The 15,501-nt window shown below is 55.3% G+C and overlaps 2 protein-coding genes across 2 annotated transcripts; one reads left to right on the top strand and one right to left on the bottom strand.

Annotated features, from left to right (window-relative positions):
* Positions 1–312: 312 nt before the first annotated feature.
* On the bottom strand, positions 313–2,897 carry CSUI_001618 (transcription elongation factor; the record flags this gene model as incomplete). The annotated part of the gene is made up of 1 exon (XM_068061823.1): positions 313–2,897. A coding segment is annotated over exon 1 (1,149 nt), but the record flags the coding sequence as incomplete, so codon positions are not given.
* On the top strand, positions 2,714–15,492 carry CSUI_001617 (snare protein). Its single transcript, XM_068061822.1, has 5 exons — positions 2,714–5,205; positions 5,486–7,608; positions 8,239–8,394; positions 8,882–9,058; positions 9,694–15,492. Exons 1-5 carry the CDS (start codon positions 3,530–3,532, stop codon positions 9,903–9,905), a joined length of 4,344 nt encoding a protein of 1,447 aa, XP_067926205.1. The 5' UTR covers positions 2,714–3,529; the 3' UTR covers positions 9,906–15,492.
* The last annotated feature ends 9 nt before the right edge of the window (positions 15,493–15,501 follow it).

The following is a 15,501-nucleotide window of genomic DNA, read 5'->3' as shown; positions in this document are numbered from 1 at the left end:
ACTTTGCAGCAACCAGGTTCTCTCCGAAGGAAAGCTGCTGGCAACCTCGGTTGCCGTTAGAACAGAGACGCTGCGGGCGGGCTCCGTCAAGCATGGCAACTTTTCCTCAGTTCCACATGAGGTACCTGCGCCGAGGATTCATACCAACACCAGCCGCCCCAGTCAAGGGACAAAAATTGTCCCACGCACACCAGGACTGTTGTCTCTTTGGGGATATCCGAGCACAGTCAGAACTTCCAACGGTTGCCACATTCCAAACAGGTAACGAAGGTAGTCATGGGTTCATCAGACGAGCGAGTCTGCATCTGAAAATATACCGTTTTGGTCGTTCTGCACTTGAAGCATGGGAACTGGCCTCCCTCAGAATTGGTTTCCAAAAGCTTCTTCATTTCCCAGTCTGACTGGCACGCTTCCATACTTTCTTTCTTCTGCATCTCTCTCATGCGTTTCTTCTCATCCGAAGCGAGCTCGGCAGAGGTCATTACTGCCAACTGTTCAGGCGTATACACACCACAAATCACTTTTAGATTCAAATCGGGGTTTTTCTGGTCAGCGAAGTTCCACTTGAGAGTTTTCAGCTGCATGTTATACTCCTTCGTGCTCTTTCGATTTACACAATACTCCTGCCATAGTGCTTTTTCAATCTGTGAAGCTAAACGAGCCGTTTCTGCCGAGCTACCGGAGCTCGCCGCACTCTTCGGCTGCATGCCATCAACGAGGGCGCGCCACAAAAATCCCCGAGCTCTGTCACGCACGGCATCACCCGACAGTGGGCCGGGGTAGTCCTCCGCGGCAGTCGTGCCAGTCTTATCACTCGCTGGACTCCTGCTGGCACTCTTCGGGTCCCTGACCTCTTGGCTACCAGCAGCTGCATTGGGCGAATTTGTCTGTTTCTTCGCGGCCTCACGCGCAGATCGGTCCACTGGTGAATGACTGTTGCACCCCGGGCGCATTGAACCATCTTTCTGAGTAGATGGGCCCCCTATTACTGCCTTCCATTTCTGCACTAGATGCGTGCATCGAGAACGAATCACCGGATGAGGATGTGAACGCAGCTTCCCAACGGACACTCCCACACGAGTCTTTGACAGAAGTTCACGTGTCATCACCACATTGTCTAGCACAGTTAGTGCCTCTACGGCACTCTCAACCACCTCCACAGATATAGATGCACCGACCGCTGGCGCCCCGTCTGCATTTCCGTCCACCGAGTTTCTAGCTTTGTCAATCGTCTTTTTGAGCTCGAGAATACGCTCGACGCGTTCAAGAGCCGAACACGTAGCAAGTGCTGCGCTACGTGCGGCAGCCGAGTGCGGCAAGTTTCCTGAGGTTCCGCGAAGTCCATTCATCGGACAACCTGAGTCCGAAGACACGCCTGCGCATCCTTCGAACGAATTGGGGGAATCACCGGCTGACGAGGATACGGCCGGCCCCGCCGCTGTGCGGTGCTCACTTGCTATCATGCTGGAGTCGCTTACAGACAAACTAACGTCCTCGCAGGACAGTAACAGGCGTTTGGACTGTCCGTCGACCGTGCCTGTATAGTCTCTGAACTCCACAACCCCAGCCGACTGCGGCGAACAAGGAAATACTTCCGGTATTCCCTGGAGGAAGTTGCCCTAAACTACGCCACACACCTCTACGTGAACTGCGAGGCCGGCCGGACAGCTGTAGAAGAAAAGTGAAGTTTGCGAAACCGTTGTCGAGGCTGCTGCAAGTGGCTAAATCCTCGGTGAGGTCATCTTACGCCAAAAGGCTCGCACACCGCGAACGGAAAAGATTGCTCTTCCCAGTGCCGGTTGGTCCCCTAGTTGATCCATTCTCGACCGGCGAACCACCTCATGCCCCAGCGTGTCCCGAACAGAAGTGGCTCCAACGAGGAATAGAGACGAGAAAAAGCCTGCGCGACCCTAACCAACGTTAGTATTCGTGTACGTTCACGGGTAATGGATCCTTGAACTCGGCTTATCACGTACACAGCGCCAACCCGAAACGCCAGCCGAGAATCAGCAGAGAGTCTCGCATGATGCCGAGACTACTTGTACAATCCACGGAGACCAACGATACTGCATGTCAGCAGTCTTCCTTATCAACATCCCAACATCAGCACGGAGCCCATGTGCACGCATGAACAAGGAATAGTCTTGTGACTCCGCCGGACACGCGACAAGAGGGTCGGCACTCCGCTGGAAAACCGGTACAGTTCCGGGAAAAGCGACCACAACAGGTCCAACTTTCGGCGGCCACGCACTCGCAAACGAAGAACGATTCAGAGGACCGGACTGAAGAAAGTGTCTCAACAAAGCGCCACGCTTTCATCGGTGCAGTCGACTGCTGCTCACACAGAAAGCGTCAAAAGCCAGTCCAAGCGGGGAGAAGAGGGAGAGGCCGCGCACCTGGCCTCCACACGGTGCCTCTAACGGAGGTGGACAATGCTGGACGAGAGCCTCCACCCAGAATGTCCGAAAGGTGAGCAAACCAAGATCGCTTGAGGAACCCCAGCGCCACGCTTTGCCGAGATTACTCCGGCCGCCTCTTCAGCGCGCCAGCGGCCGCTCTGGTGCAAGGTGCGGGAAAGAGGACTGTCCAAGGGAGACGCGGACGCCCGGCGGGGCTGTCTTAGCTCGGTTGCATGCAAGCTGCGAGTCCAGGGCCCGAGGAACCAGCGTCAGCTGGCTCGTACAGCACGTGTTAACATGGCCATTCGTCAGTACAGGACGCGGGAGGGTTTGCTTTTGCTTCGGGAACCCCTCTGGCTCCATTCGTAGAGGCTAAAGGGTTTATGGAGTGTCGCTTGTTTCAGTTGAACTGTAGTCAGGGGCGACTCTCCCGCATGCAACAAGGTCCTCAGATTGCGTTCACTCAGTCAAGTGTCATGGCACTTGCACCTACCCAACTGCCTCTGCCGTCGAGGCTGGTCTTGTTAAGCGCGTGTTTTCTCCCCACTGCTGTCCACAGTGAAGGCGAGGTCGCCAGCTGATTCGTTCGACGGTTGTGTTGCACGGCTTCCAGACGACGTGGGACCTGGACGACTCGCCCCGAAGTCTTCATACTTCAGCTCCCCAAGCATGCGAAGCACGAATGGGGCGACTGCCGGCTAGTCGACGTAGCGCCGAACCCCGGGTGTCGTGTTGTACCAGATAACAGGGGCTGCTGAAGAGATGCTTCCGTTCCTTTGTGCCAGGACAACAGCGGCGTGGTGCTCACAAGGCAAAGAAACTACGGTTTACATTGTTTTCCTGCCTTGAACATTACCACATCGACACCCCCCCTTACGCGCGTACAGAGGTACACTGCTCGCGGCCTGCGCTTCTGGCTGCTGGGAACGCGCGCGCGTGGACTTGTGAAGCCGCTTTGACTGCCAGGTCTTGTGTGTACCACAGCGCTGCCCAGTATCCTGTGATCAGCGTGGCTCCGCTGCGTGCCAGGGCAGCGAATTTTTCAGTTTTTTTGCCAGTTGCTTGTAGCCGACGCGAGGCAGACGCCGCCGGAATGCCTCAACGCATAAAACAGTAACAGCTTACATTAAATGTCGACTGCGTGCCAGAGTTCTGCGTTACTAGGACGCTGCACTCCTCTTGCTCCTGGAGTTCTGTCCTTTCGCAACCACAAACCGTGGAGGGGGTTGTTGCTGGGATCAGGCCACTCTACACTCTTCTCGCCTGATCGGAATGTCGTGCTCGAAGATGGCTGTCACGGAACGGGTAGAATGTCCCGGCCACGCGGCCGTCTCCGAACAGCGTTTCTCCCTCAGGGTAGCCTTCGCTGTTCCGACCATTTTGCTATCGAACGGATTTGTGCAGGTGAACACCCCTGCAGCACGTCTGCTGCCTCGTCCAGTCGGGTGGACAGACACGTTGCCGTAAAACAGATCGGTTTCACGCAAGACACTCCGGAGAACCTGCTCCATTCTTCTGGGCCGTTGTTCTTCGTCTCTGAACGGCGTTGTCCGTGGTTTCGTGATACTATTGGCCGCCAGCGAATGCCGGTTGGGCTTGGAGTGTCAAGTGCCCAATGCCGTTCGGCTCGCTCTTCCGCACACTATCAAGGTTGCCATGTGCTTTCTCGCTTTCATTTCGGTGTGCCACAAATGTTCGACTCTCGGTGCCAACGTGTTCAGAAGCGGACGGTCTCAAGTAACGGCAGACTAGTCAGAGACTCATTCTGCCGACGTCTACTAGAGACCGGGGAGAAACCGGGAGAGGCGAGGCCCGCTTGTCAGACGGAAGATGTACCTGTAGCAGCGAGGTATGAAGAGTTTTTCACCGGAGAAGGACCTGATGACTCAAGCGGATCCGAGTGGGGGACTGCTGGTACGGTGAAGTACAGTCAGGGAGAGCAGGAGGCTGCTGCAGCGGCGACGACAACGCGTGCGGGTACTGGTATTGAAACTCTTGACGCCCTAGATCCGACAAAGGCACTGAGTGCGAACGGCCCAAGCTACGAAGCGCACGAAGTATATGTCAATCCGATTTGCATGCAGATGGATTTATTAGTCTTTCGTTGTGGGAGTGCAGAGGAAGTTCTCTCCCTTCTTGTCAGCCACCGGGGTGTTCTCTTTCTGCAGAACCTTATCACAGCGCTCGACCGAATTGCAGACTTTGCCAACGGAGACGAGCATGAGCACTTCACCAAACTCCCTCGGCCCTTGTCATCTTGTCAAGGTAGCGACGCCGGTTCTGTGTCAGAGACCAGTCAGAGCTTGGACAAGGCTACTGCTCGCGAACCTGGCACTGGGCCGAACGCTTCTTCCGCGGCAGTGCCTTGCTCAGAAGAGGTCCTTACAATTGCAACGGCTCGAGAAGAACGGTCCTGGATGGGCGACGCGGCAGCGGATGAGGAGCCCGTCCAAGGAGGCTCTGGAAAAGGAAACAGGTTGGGAGGATTACCAGCTGCCGAGTGTCCTGACCGAGGCCAGGCAATCGGAAGAAGCCAGGAAAAATCGTACCGCAGAGACAAAGACGTCGACAGTCCGCATAGGCAAACTGCGCCAAGAAACACTGACGATGCCATTTCATGTAGCCCTTTGAACTGGAGGCTGGAGGGAAGTGTCCCGAAAGGTTGGCCAAGCGGCGGCTGTACGTACAGAGATCTTTTTAGCAATCTGGTGTCCGGAGAAAGAGAGGAAGGAGCCGTGGGGAGAAGAGGAGGCGGTGCTCGCATCTCTGGTCGGCCAGCGGCGGAGTCGATTCTGAGGGATGAGCGGTAAGTGTATGACAGACTGTACTTGCAGTTTTCGTTTTCTTCATCAAGTCATAGCGTCGACCCAGCTTGGCCGCACCCAGTGTACACCTATACACGGTAAGCAGGGGGTAGGCGCTTCTAACTCTCGCCAAGCTGTTGCGGATTCATTCTTATGTACCTTGGGCGTCCTTATCTCTTGAATAGTGGACGCGCGTAGATCTTGCGTAGCGTTCTTGGTTGCCTGTCCGCGAGCAGCAACAGGAGAGGGGTGGTTGCCAACGTGTGCCCTCTGTGCTGTTAGGTACGAGGTTCTGCTGCAAGACCTCTGCTTCCACCAGCACAATCTCTCTTTCGAAGCAGCAGCGAGGGTCGTTTTAGCGTTGAGGAGGCTTGGGCATCGGCACTATCCTCTTCTCTCTGCCATGCTCCGTCCTCTTGCTCGCCGAGCCATTGCGTTTCCTACACTTACTCAGTCTTTCTCCACGCCCATATCTGCATCAGTTGCTTGTAGCGTCTCCCCGGACTCCGCAACTCCTCAGACGGAGAAAGAACAAATTGCTACGTCGCTAACGAAGGACCAGCATTGGGCGGCTCGTGGTACGGTTACGGAAACGCGCCTCACATGCCCGGATGGAAAGTCAGATAGTATGAAGAGCGGCGGGACACGTGATGAAGGACGAGCACAGAAGTTCGAGGCGGTGCTGAAGGAGAGAGTGCACGTGCTGCTCCGGTGCGCGGCTGTCTACGTATGGGCAGGGTACACGCAGCATCCCTTTTTCGACAGAATTGCCTTGCTGCTTTCTGCGGATCTCGAGCAAGGCGCTGTCATCACAACCACAGGGCCGACCCCGTCTTCGTACTCTGACTGCTCCGTTTTTCGTGACCCGCACCGGACAGTTCCACCAGGCTCCAGTTTTGTCCAGCGAATCACTCCCTCAACGACTCATTCCACTGGCCAAACGCCGCAGCCTGGTGATGGGGGATGCGCCAGAGAGGAGCGCTACGAACCAATAAGTTCCAGCAGCTGCAGCAGTCGTCTCGCTCCTGTGTTTTCGAATCCTCACCTGCCTTCACGCCGCGTCTCAGGGCCCAGTGTTGCCAGCGTTCTGGCGCGAAGTCCCTCGTTAGTTGTAGAAGCGTTACGTATTTTTTCGTTTTTGCAGCTGCGTGTGGGCCACTCGCTCTTCGCCAGTGCCGCTCAGATCATTGAGACACAGATAGCTGCGTTGACCCCCACTCAGCTGGTTACCGTAGCCACAGCTATTAGCACACAGCCGGCGTACCTAGCTTGCTCCTCTCACCTCGGCTTCGCGTGCTCGAATCCCAGAGTGAACAAGCCTGCCCCGCCGTTTCCTGTCGCTTCTCGGCGACGCGTCAGCCCCCTGGGCTCCCGCGGATACCAAATTGAGAGTCACAGGGGAGTTTTACAGGAGACGGTTGCCATAGACACGCTCTCGAATTCAGCTATCACGCCTATAAAAGTTTCTGGTTCTCTCCTGCCTTCTGTTGCTTCAGCCGCTTCAGGTGGCTCACTGACCTCTTCATTTTCTTGCTCGGGGCAGGGGAGAGAGACTGCCGAGGACCGGGACGGAGGCTCGCCGTCTGATCTGCATGCAAGGCCAGGAAAGAAAGGCTTCTGGTGTCATCCAGGAGAGAATTTGGCCAAAGAGTGTGGACCTTCTTCCAGGCCTGCTCCGAAAGAAAGCTCCAGCTGTTATGTTTCCTACTCGTGTCAAGATACGATTTCGGACACAACACCTGGATTGCCTGACCGCCACTCAAGTGTGCTTGATCCAGCTACGCACATTCCTGACGAAAAGCATCGTCCTCTTGAACCGGTCTCAGATCGTCTGCTGCGTTTGGCCGCTCTCCGTGTGGAAACGGCGTTTCCGGCGTTCCCTCTTACCTCGATCATAGCCCTATTAGCAGCCTTTCAACGAAGGAACCTCTACTTTCCCTCTTGCGTAGCGCTGACCCTGTCTCGTTCTACTCCTCATATACGGTTAGCGGCAAATGTCCGCCAGAGGGCAGCACTTCCGGTTGATGACATCGCCCAACTGCTGGAATGCTGCACATTCTTTGGTGACCCTCCCGGACGCCCGCTCGCGAGCCTAAAAGCGGTTGGTGGCAAACTGTTAGGGGCTGGTGCACCTGCCGGAGTTAGCGGCGTCAATTTGCGAGGATGTCCCGCCGCTGGGGGTATCTCTCGGAGTCTTGACATTGAGAATGAAGAGGACAGCTTATCTTCTTCGTCCTCTCTTTTTTCGGTTCCCGAGAGGATGACTGAATGGCCGGACCTCACAGAGGAAAAAAAGGAACTGTGCGATGCAGCTGCTGCTTATCTTGAGCAGCATTTGGACGAGGTGTCAGAACGGGCAGCTATGCAAGTAACGTTCGCGTTTTGTGCGGTGGAAGGCGCAGCAAGTAGGCCCTGGACACGCACGACAGAGAAGAGTAGAAGAGTTTGTTCCTGAACTGTGATTGTTCCGAAGCTGTTGTCTCGTGCTAAGTGTTAGAAATTACTTGAGAAAGAAGCCTCGGTTTGAAGAGAAAAGTGCAGTTCTAGCGTGCGCACTTGTTTGTGCTAATCGTTCAGAAATCAGAGTTTTTGACGGTACGAGAGGGATCCAGTTTCACTGGCCCGGGTGTGTGGAACTTCTATTTGGTTCAAGACTGGCTGCCGGGCAACGGACGCTTGCGCACTGCTTGGCAACACGAGCTGACCACGTGCATAGCAAATGAGAATAACCGTCGTCGAGCCTGACAATATGCTCACGCCGTGTTTCCACCCCTACACAAACAGCTTCAGGTGTCTGCCCAAGGTAGGGCACTTTGGAATGGTTACGTGTCGGTGGCCGCTCTCGAGTTCAGCTACTATGCTTGGTGCTGCGCCAGTGTTTTGCCCGGTGTTGGGGGGTGGCGGTACAGGGAGTCGTTTTGGTTCGTAGGGCTATTTTGTGTTGTCCTTACTTCATTTTCACCTGCCAGCGCAAGCCTAACAGTTGGCCTGCCCGCACTTCAAACCGGCATTGAGTGTTGTCTGCTGCGGTGCAGGTCGTCACTCTTATGTTTTGTCTTTCATGTTCCGCAAAATCGGCAAGGGAACTGAGTGGGAGAAAGACAAGGTCCGAGTTTTCCATCTTTGGCTTTGTCAGCTGTTGCAGTTTCCCTGGCTGCTTTACAACCTGCCGCGGCGGTGTGTGTTCGAAGGTGAGATTGCAACGGGTCAGCCCTTTTCCTTCTTCTGAACGGCGCTGGTGCTGCATGAGTCGTCATAGTGCTTGGGGAAATTCCCAAAGGGCAGTGGAAACCGGCGATGATGATCTCTCTTGTATTATGTGTTTCGAGAGATGTCTGCGCGTGCCTCACAGAGCCTTTTGCTGGGGCGAGCTGTAGTTGTTACAGACTTATGAAGGGAGGACACCGCAGCGACCCTCCGTGTCTGTGTTCGTAGCACATTCTAGTTCGCACGCAAGCCTTCAAAGGTTCCAGTTGCACTTTTTGCCCGCGAGCTTGTGAGACTGGGCTCTGTTTGGCCGTACGACAGTCTCAGGGGTTGTTAGGAGGTTCCTTGGCGGAACGCCGTGGTGTTTTTCCCGCAGGAACCAGTGTCTTTGTTTCCGGTGCTTTGCTCCTTTCCCACCATGAGGGGCTTATAACTGGAAACTTTGCCAAGTCGTTACCTGGGTTTGTGCAGGACTGCGAGCGTGGTGCATGCGACGAGGAGGCTATGGAGTACCGTTTGCTCGCGAGGTCGCAGAGGTGTCCGCATTGCTCACGCTTCTCCGTGTGAGGCACGAGACTTCTGTCCCGATGCCGGACGGCCCGTACGAACTGGACATAGTTCTAGCGGCTCCAGGGCTTGAAAGAGCAGGTGAGCAAGCGGGCCAGGTACATTCTCCTGCCGGTGCCGGTCTTCCAGTAGAATGCTTCTACAACACGATCGGGGCTCGCTTCAGTGGTGTGTGTGCAGCCGGACTCACGTATGGTCGTTTTCAACCCGTGTGCGATACCGCAGATCGCCGGCTGCTGCTCCTGTATCACGCGTGTGTTGTGAACTCTTCCGAACTAAAGGATGTGAGTTCTCCATCGTGATGTGTCCCTGCTGTTCGACTGCTCTGCTTAGCGGCTGCACTTGCGCCGGGACACCCGTCTCGGTTGCCTTTCCCTTTCCGCTGAAGTCAATCGAATGTGTGAAACACAGCGGGAATTAGGTCTGCGCTGGCGTGCGGATCCAGATTTGTAAGGACCTGGCGAGGCTCCGAGCCTGCTTTGACGTGAGCGTGGCGGCCTGGTTGTCACAAGTGAACGCAGTTGATGCGTCTAGAAGTCGGGCAGCTTGGCATGGCCCTTATGGTATGTGCGTTGGCTAAGAGGGGCGGGATGGGGTAATCAGCGACAACAGCTAGAGATCGGACGCATTGAGAGACGTGCGCACATCCGTGGACACCAACAGATGTGGTGTAACGCGTACACTGTTTTTCCGCTGTCTGACTGTCTTCTGCTCAGTTATTCTTATTACCAGCGAATGCGCGGCTAATACATCCATCCCCGCTGGTGGGAGTGTTCTCCAACAGCGCCATTTGGAACTCGCAGGATTCGTCCAAGTAGCCTTTTTGCATCGGCCAACATGGCGTTGTCTCCGCGACCCCGGAGACAAGTTACGTTTCTTAGTTGCTTTGTTACAGCGGCTTTATGTCTCTTCTCCTCCATCGGCGTAGCTTCAGGAGTGGTGGCTGGTTCCGCCTGATGGGCAAGTATCTTTTCAAAGCGGTTAATGGGCGCAGCGTTGCCGCCAAGGCAGAACCCGTTAACACCAGCTTTGCCCGCGTTCTTACCAGAAGGTGGGTTGGGCTTCAGACCTGCAGAAGGAATGAGTTTAACCGGAGGCTATGACGCCGATTCAGCCAGTAAAGAACTTCGCTATCACGGATTTGTACAGCCGCCTGTTTGTGAGTCGTCCGCGCCAGGAGGATGCTGCGCTGCGAGCTGAGGTTTTAGCCAAGAGGTAGACGCGAAGGAATTGAGAAAAAGGATGAAAGCCGAGTAGTACAATCGGCTGGAAATGCCCTGCCGTCGCCGCATTTCACGTGCGGAGTCGTGCGGCTTGCGCGGAGTGACTAAGGAAGCGCGTTCTTCGTGAGCTTTCCTAGCGGGAGGGGAGAGAGTGTCTTGCAGAAACGCGATGAACCGAAGAGCTTCTTCGCTGCAGTAGTTTCGGACGCCCCGACCGTATAACGTTCGTTAGCGTGCCCAGTGCTTACACAAGGGTTCTCGAACCGGCATACTTCGGGAAGATCCCGATGTCTTTGTGGTCAACCATAGTTGTCTACGTCGAGCTTTGTTATCAAAGACCTGGCACCGGCCTGCGTGGAATTGCGGGTCGCGAGTAAACGGCGATCGCGTGAAATGGACTCCTGCCCGCCGGGGAACCCTTTCCGCTTGGTGAGGATTGAGTTCGACCGGATAAAGGACCTTTCGGTTGAGTGTCGGCGCGAGGTTACGGTGGTCAACTGGACCGTGACTGCAATCTAGCGAAGGTTCGATTTGCTTGGGCAGTCTGTTTCCTCGTGAAGTGAACGGACTTCTCGTGTCCAAACCTCTTAACGGGAGTGATGTGGCAGCTAGTGATGACCGCCCCGTGCCGCCTTGTAGCAAGCGCGAACTGTAGCTAGATAGCACCGGAGTAGTGTAGCAACAGTAGAGTTGCCACAACTTAGTCAGTCTTGGTGCCACACAGTAGGTGTGACATCTCCCCCTCGGCAGCACGCGCTACGGCCGCAGGAAGACGCTGAAGCTGACGACGCAGGCGGAGTGTTGGAAGGGCTGGGTCAAGGGTCCTGGGCGCAACGACCGGTGTGAGACGCCGCTCGGCGACGGAGATTACGGGGGAGCGAGTAAACTCAGTTGTTTTTTCGAATTACGTTAGGGCTCAATACTACAGGATTTTTATTGTTTCCTTAATTGTGAAAGGACAAGTTCGGGACGCTGTGAGAAGTGTTGAACGCAATACTTCTGTGGTAGCGGGCGATTGTTGGGAGCGGGTTTGGGCCTCCGACCGTCATTGTTGATTCTTTACGTTCTAATGTTGTTCTTTTTGCAAATAAAGCCTTCCACTAGTTAGTGGGAACTTGACGTGCCATTGCACTTCAGAGCACTGGAGGATCCCAGCGGCTGAGGCGGCAGCACAAAGTGTAGCAGAGGAGCTCGCGGCTGAAGTTAACGAGAGACGCTCCCGACTGTACAAAACCGTACGGTTGACAGGCCGTCATAAACACCGGAGCAGCCACGACTCAGGCACGCTGAAGGAAGTGTTGAAGAAGGTCTACCGCCCGTCAACCAGAAGGGCTCTCAGCGCTCAGCCGGCTCAAGCAGCGGGACTGAGTCGTCTGAGGCACTCAGGCGGAATCGACTCAACTCGAGTCGACACGGATAGCTGCGCTTTGCGGCTGTGGGCATCTCCCGACCGCGCCACGGCAGGCGCGATTCTCATGCCTCATACCGCCCTTTGCCGGCATTCGTTCCAAGCCGCCTTCCCGCTTCGTTGGAAGCGGTGCCTTTGTTGACGGATTCGTTTCCGAGTTGAACATTGCTCCTAGAGCGACTGTGCCTGTGCAGCTCCTCCATCTTCTTTGCTCACCGCATGCAAATACGTTGACTGGTGTTTGCTGGCACGTTTTTTGTGGATTGTTGCTTTGAAGGAGAATTGATTGATACAAGGCGGTTACTTGATAACAACCGAGAAAAGCTTCCGTCTAGCCTTCATGGGAAACTATGGCGGCGTTCGTCTCCTACCTGTCCGGCGGCTGTCTTCCCATTCGTTTCGCCGGGGTATCCGCGACCTTCCATGTACTCGCTTATGTCAGCCTGATGTGCTCCGTGCACTGGAAGACGGCTACCATGGCGTCCAGCCAACCGGGAGCCCTGGACGAGGTGACTTTCTCGGTGACGTTTCCGCAGTCTCCCCTTACGCTCATGCGAGAAATTAGAGCAAGGTGCTTTGCGCAGCCTCCTCCTCACATGGTTCCTGTCATGTCGTGCCAAGCCCGGGTCAAAGGGAACGAAGGTTTGGACAGTGGGCAGGACTCGGACATCAGGAAAGAGACGTGCGCAGTCGATATCATTCTTCAGCTTGACCTTTGCGGACCAGACTGCAACACTGTTGATAGCAACCAGGCTCTCATTATTTCAGCAGAATACCCATCTCGAGGGGATGCGTGGATGGCCCTTCAAGCCTCGTCGTTTCTCGAGCTGTGCGAGAAGCGTATGGAAAATGTCTCTGCCCGAGTGACTTTCTTCGATGAGGGGGAGGAGGTGCAAGGACCGACGGGTAAGGCTTACTTGGAACTCAGGTCCGTGACCAACGAAGGACAGCAGACATTTACCTTTATGATAGATTCCACCTCTTGGGGAACGCTACACTGAAGGATGCGACCCTAGTGCGGTTTCAAGGAAATTTGGGAAACTTTGAAGGAAGAAGACAGTTCAGGAAGTAAAAGCCAGAGTGGTGATTTGTTTTTCTGGGGTATGTAACCTGCGCCTCCGTGAACCCCGGCACATTCTGGAGTTGCGCAGACGTTGGAATCCCCTGGATGAGCACGGTGACCGACAGGAATTTCTCTGTTCAGTGGGTGAAACAGGGATGGACCATTACTATGCTTCGGTGTGGGTTGGCCCCGTCATTACACGGCTATTTCTTACAACATAGCGGTTCGTGTGGGCAATGAACTTCTTTGGGCGTCCCTGTGTGGCGACTTGGGAGCGAAGTAGCGAATGCTTAAGCTTTAGTGCAAAATCGGCGAAAAAGAAGCGTGACTCCGCCTCTCGGTTCTTTCAAACGAGTTCCGCTGTCTAAGGGCTTGTTCCAGGCGAAAGGAAGGCGCAAAAGCGCGACTTTAGGCCACCGTCCTTTTTCTTTGCAGCCTGGTAGGGACCCAGGTAAGGGGGGGGGTAATGAGCTGTGGAGGTCCTGCGCGGAACATAACGATTTTGCACTCGAGCTCCATCAGTCATAGCGCCCGGCACCAGGAAATGATTGCTACGCCCTGTCTCGTCAGTGGCCGTGGCATGCCAGCAGACAAGAAGAGAATTCAACCTGTCTTCCTTGGGCTAATTTCAGGCACCATACAAGTGCAGACGTTCATTATATTCGCAGTGGGTTAGTCATGGACTGTGTGGATTCACAGTCGGATCCTGTCTCGTCTCTGTCTCCGTCGTCGCACCCTATCGCGTGGGTGCCGTCGCCACATTCAACTGCAGACCGATAGTCCATTAGCGTATTTAGTACTGCAAGAGTACGCAGAAGCGGTCAGACAGTCGCGCGCGTATTACTTGACGAAATGGCGTGTGGGAGGGTCGTCGCTGCCGGACCAGAAATGCGCCGAACTCCACAGCTCTCGGATTTTTCGAGGTACAGCAGAATCATAGAAACTGTCAACCTTCGACCCACGACCGACTTCCGCAAGCCCCTTACGTGTACCGTCCTGCGACACTGTCTTTGAAACTTCAGACGCACGCGTTTTGCTTGAAAACACGATGTTGCGCACACTGACTGGGCTACCGAAGCGGATCCCGGAGTTACACGGACTGGGCGACTAGACCGGATACGCTCCGGAGTTACACACAGGTCCGACATGGATACACTACGAAGTAGTTAGCTGCTTGCGAAGGTGTTGTCAACTGCTACCGAAGCCGTGAAGGTAATGGATTAGCTGTTGTCGGAAGGAGGGGTGACGCAGGTGTACCACGGATACGGAGAAGCAGATGTGGATTGTTGAACCGTGGTACAACTCACTCTTCAGTTGGGTAGGTTGCGGGTATCACTGTGGAGTAATGGGAGTTTCGCCTACACGCAGGGCGCCGGGGGGAGCGCGCGTAGCTGACTGCATACCCTAAGAGCGTAGCATACAGGTTCTCAGGACCTCGTTGTGTAGCTCGAAGTCAGCGCTCAAGGCAAACCTAAGGGCGTCCCGTTCGAAAGCTCGCCCGCTCGTGGTGCTCGGCACGCTTTCGCGCGGCGCATGCACGGGTCGAGGCCCAGTGGCGACTTTGCCGTCGCGTTTACAGTTGTAGAGGCAAAAGAAGCCACCCCCGATTCCGGGACACCTGTGGGCCACGCCCTTCGGGCGTGACGTGCCAAAGAGACAAGTATCCACTTCCGTTCCGTCTTCATGTGCTCTGGCCGTGTTCGTTAGCCGGAAGAAATCTGTCAGAGACGTTTGAGATACCCTCTCGTACAAACAAGAACGTGGCTTGATGAAGTGGTTCAGCGGCGGCTCATGTAATCTTCGGAGATCCGCGGGGTAACCATCCACATGGAATTAGTCCGGCCAACGGCAGTACGGAGTGATCAGGTGGCCGGCGGGGGTTGCTCGGCAGCACAAAGCCTGTCTGAAAAGCGACGGTGTATGCGTGTCGCTCGCACGCTCTTTGGGTATGCAGATTACTTTGCCTTGCTTCCAACCGCAGTTGGCGCAGTCTGCTGTTCACTGTCCGACCCGGCGACGGTAGCCGGCGCGTTTCTTTGCAGCCTGCACACTAGTCCCAAGGGGCCGTTTCGGCATGCCGCAGCTGCTACGATCACGTGAGGCAGCAAAGTTCTGCAGCTTTCTTGGACCAGCGATCTGCTTGGAGGAGAAGAAGCAACGTTGAAGGGAACACGTTTCTCTCTCGTTGCGGACGATTGACAGGCCGCGCCGTTGAGACGTTCTCGAAGAGACGTATGTCCGTGTAGGCGCTTCATGGCCGCCATTCCTGACACCATGCGGCATCCGGTCTGGAAGTCACGAAGAAGTCTGCGAATACTTAGACCGTTTTACTGGTAGTGCGATTCGGGATCGGGTCTTCCCCGTCCTCAAGCCAAGTTGACTGCACCTACGGTGACCATACGGTTTCTGTCGATGCGTTTGAGGGACGGGACAGCACAGTACCGAGTGAAAGTACGTTGTCTGCTCTGAGAGCCGTGTGCTTCTTCTGCCCACGCGAAGTTGGGGCTCGGCTTCTCTTGTGTGAGTGCGGTCTGTGGCATCTCCTAATTTCTTACCGGGCGCTGCCACCGTTGCTTTCTCCGTTCGTGGACGCCGCGTTTTCCCGCAAGCCTGATAGCCACAGTTCCAGTGCTGCAACTGCACGGCCAAATTTCAAATTCGTTCGCAGGTCGGGTCCGGAGGCGGGAGCCCCTTTCCCCGTCATTAGACGGATTGTCGACGCGGCGCGTCACCCTAGCCTCTCCTGGTACCAAGCTAGCTAGGTTCGCTGCGCGCGGTAGACGACGCTAGAGAGACTCAGAGTACTGTTTTGAATCCGGACGACCACACA

The sequence above is a fragment of the Cystoisospora suis genome, assembly GCF_002600585.1.
Source record: "Cystoisospora suis strain Wien I chromosome Unknown contig_654, whole genome shotgun sequence".
In the NCBI taxonomy this organism is placed as follows: domain Eukaryota; phylum Apicomplexa; class Conoidasida; order Eucoccidiorida; family Sarcocystidae; genus Cystoisospora; species Cystoisospora suis.
This window is presented reverse-complemented; position numbering and strand designations above follow the sequence as displayed.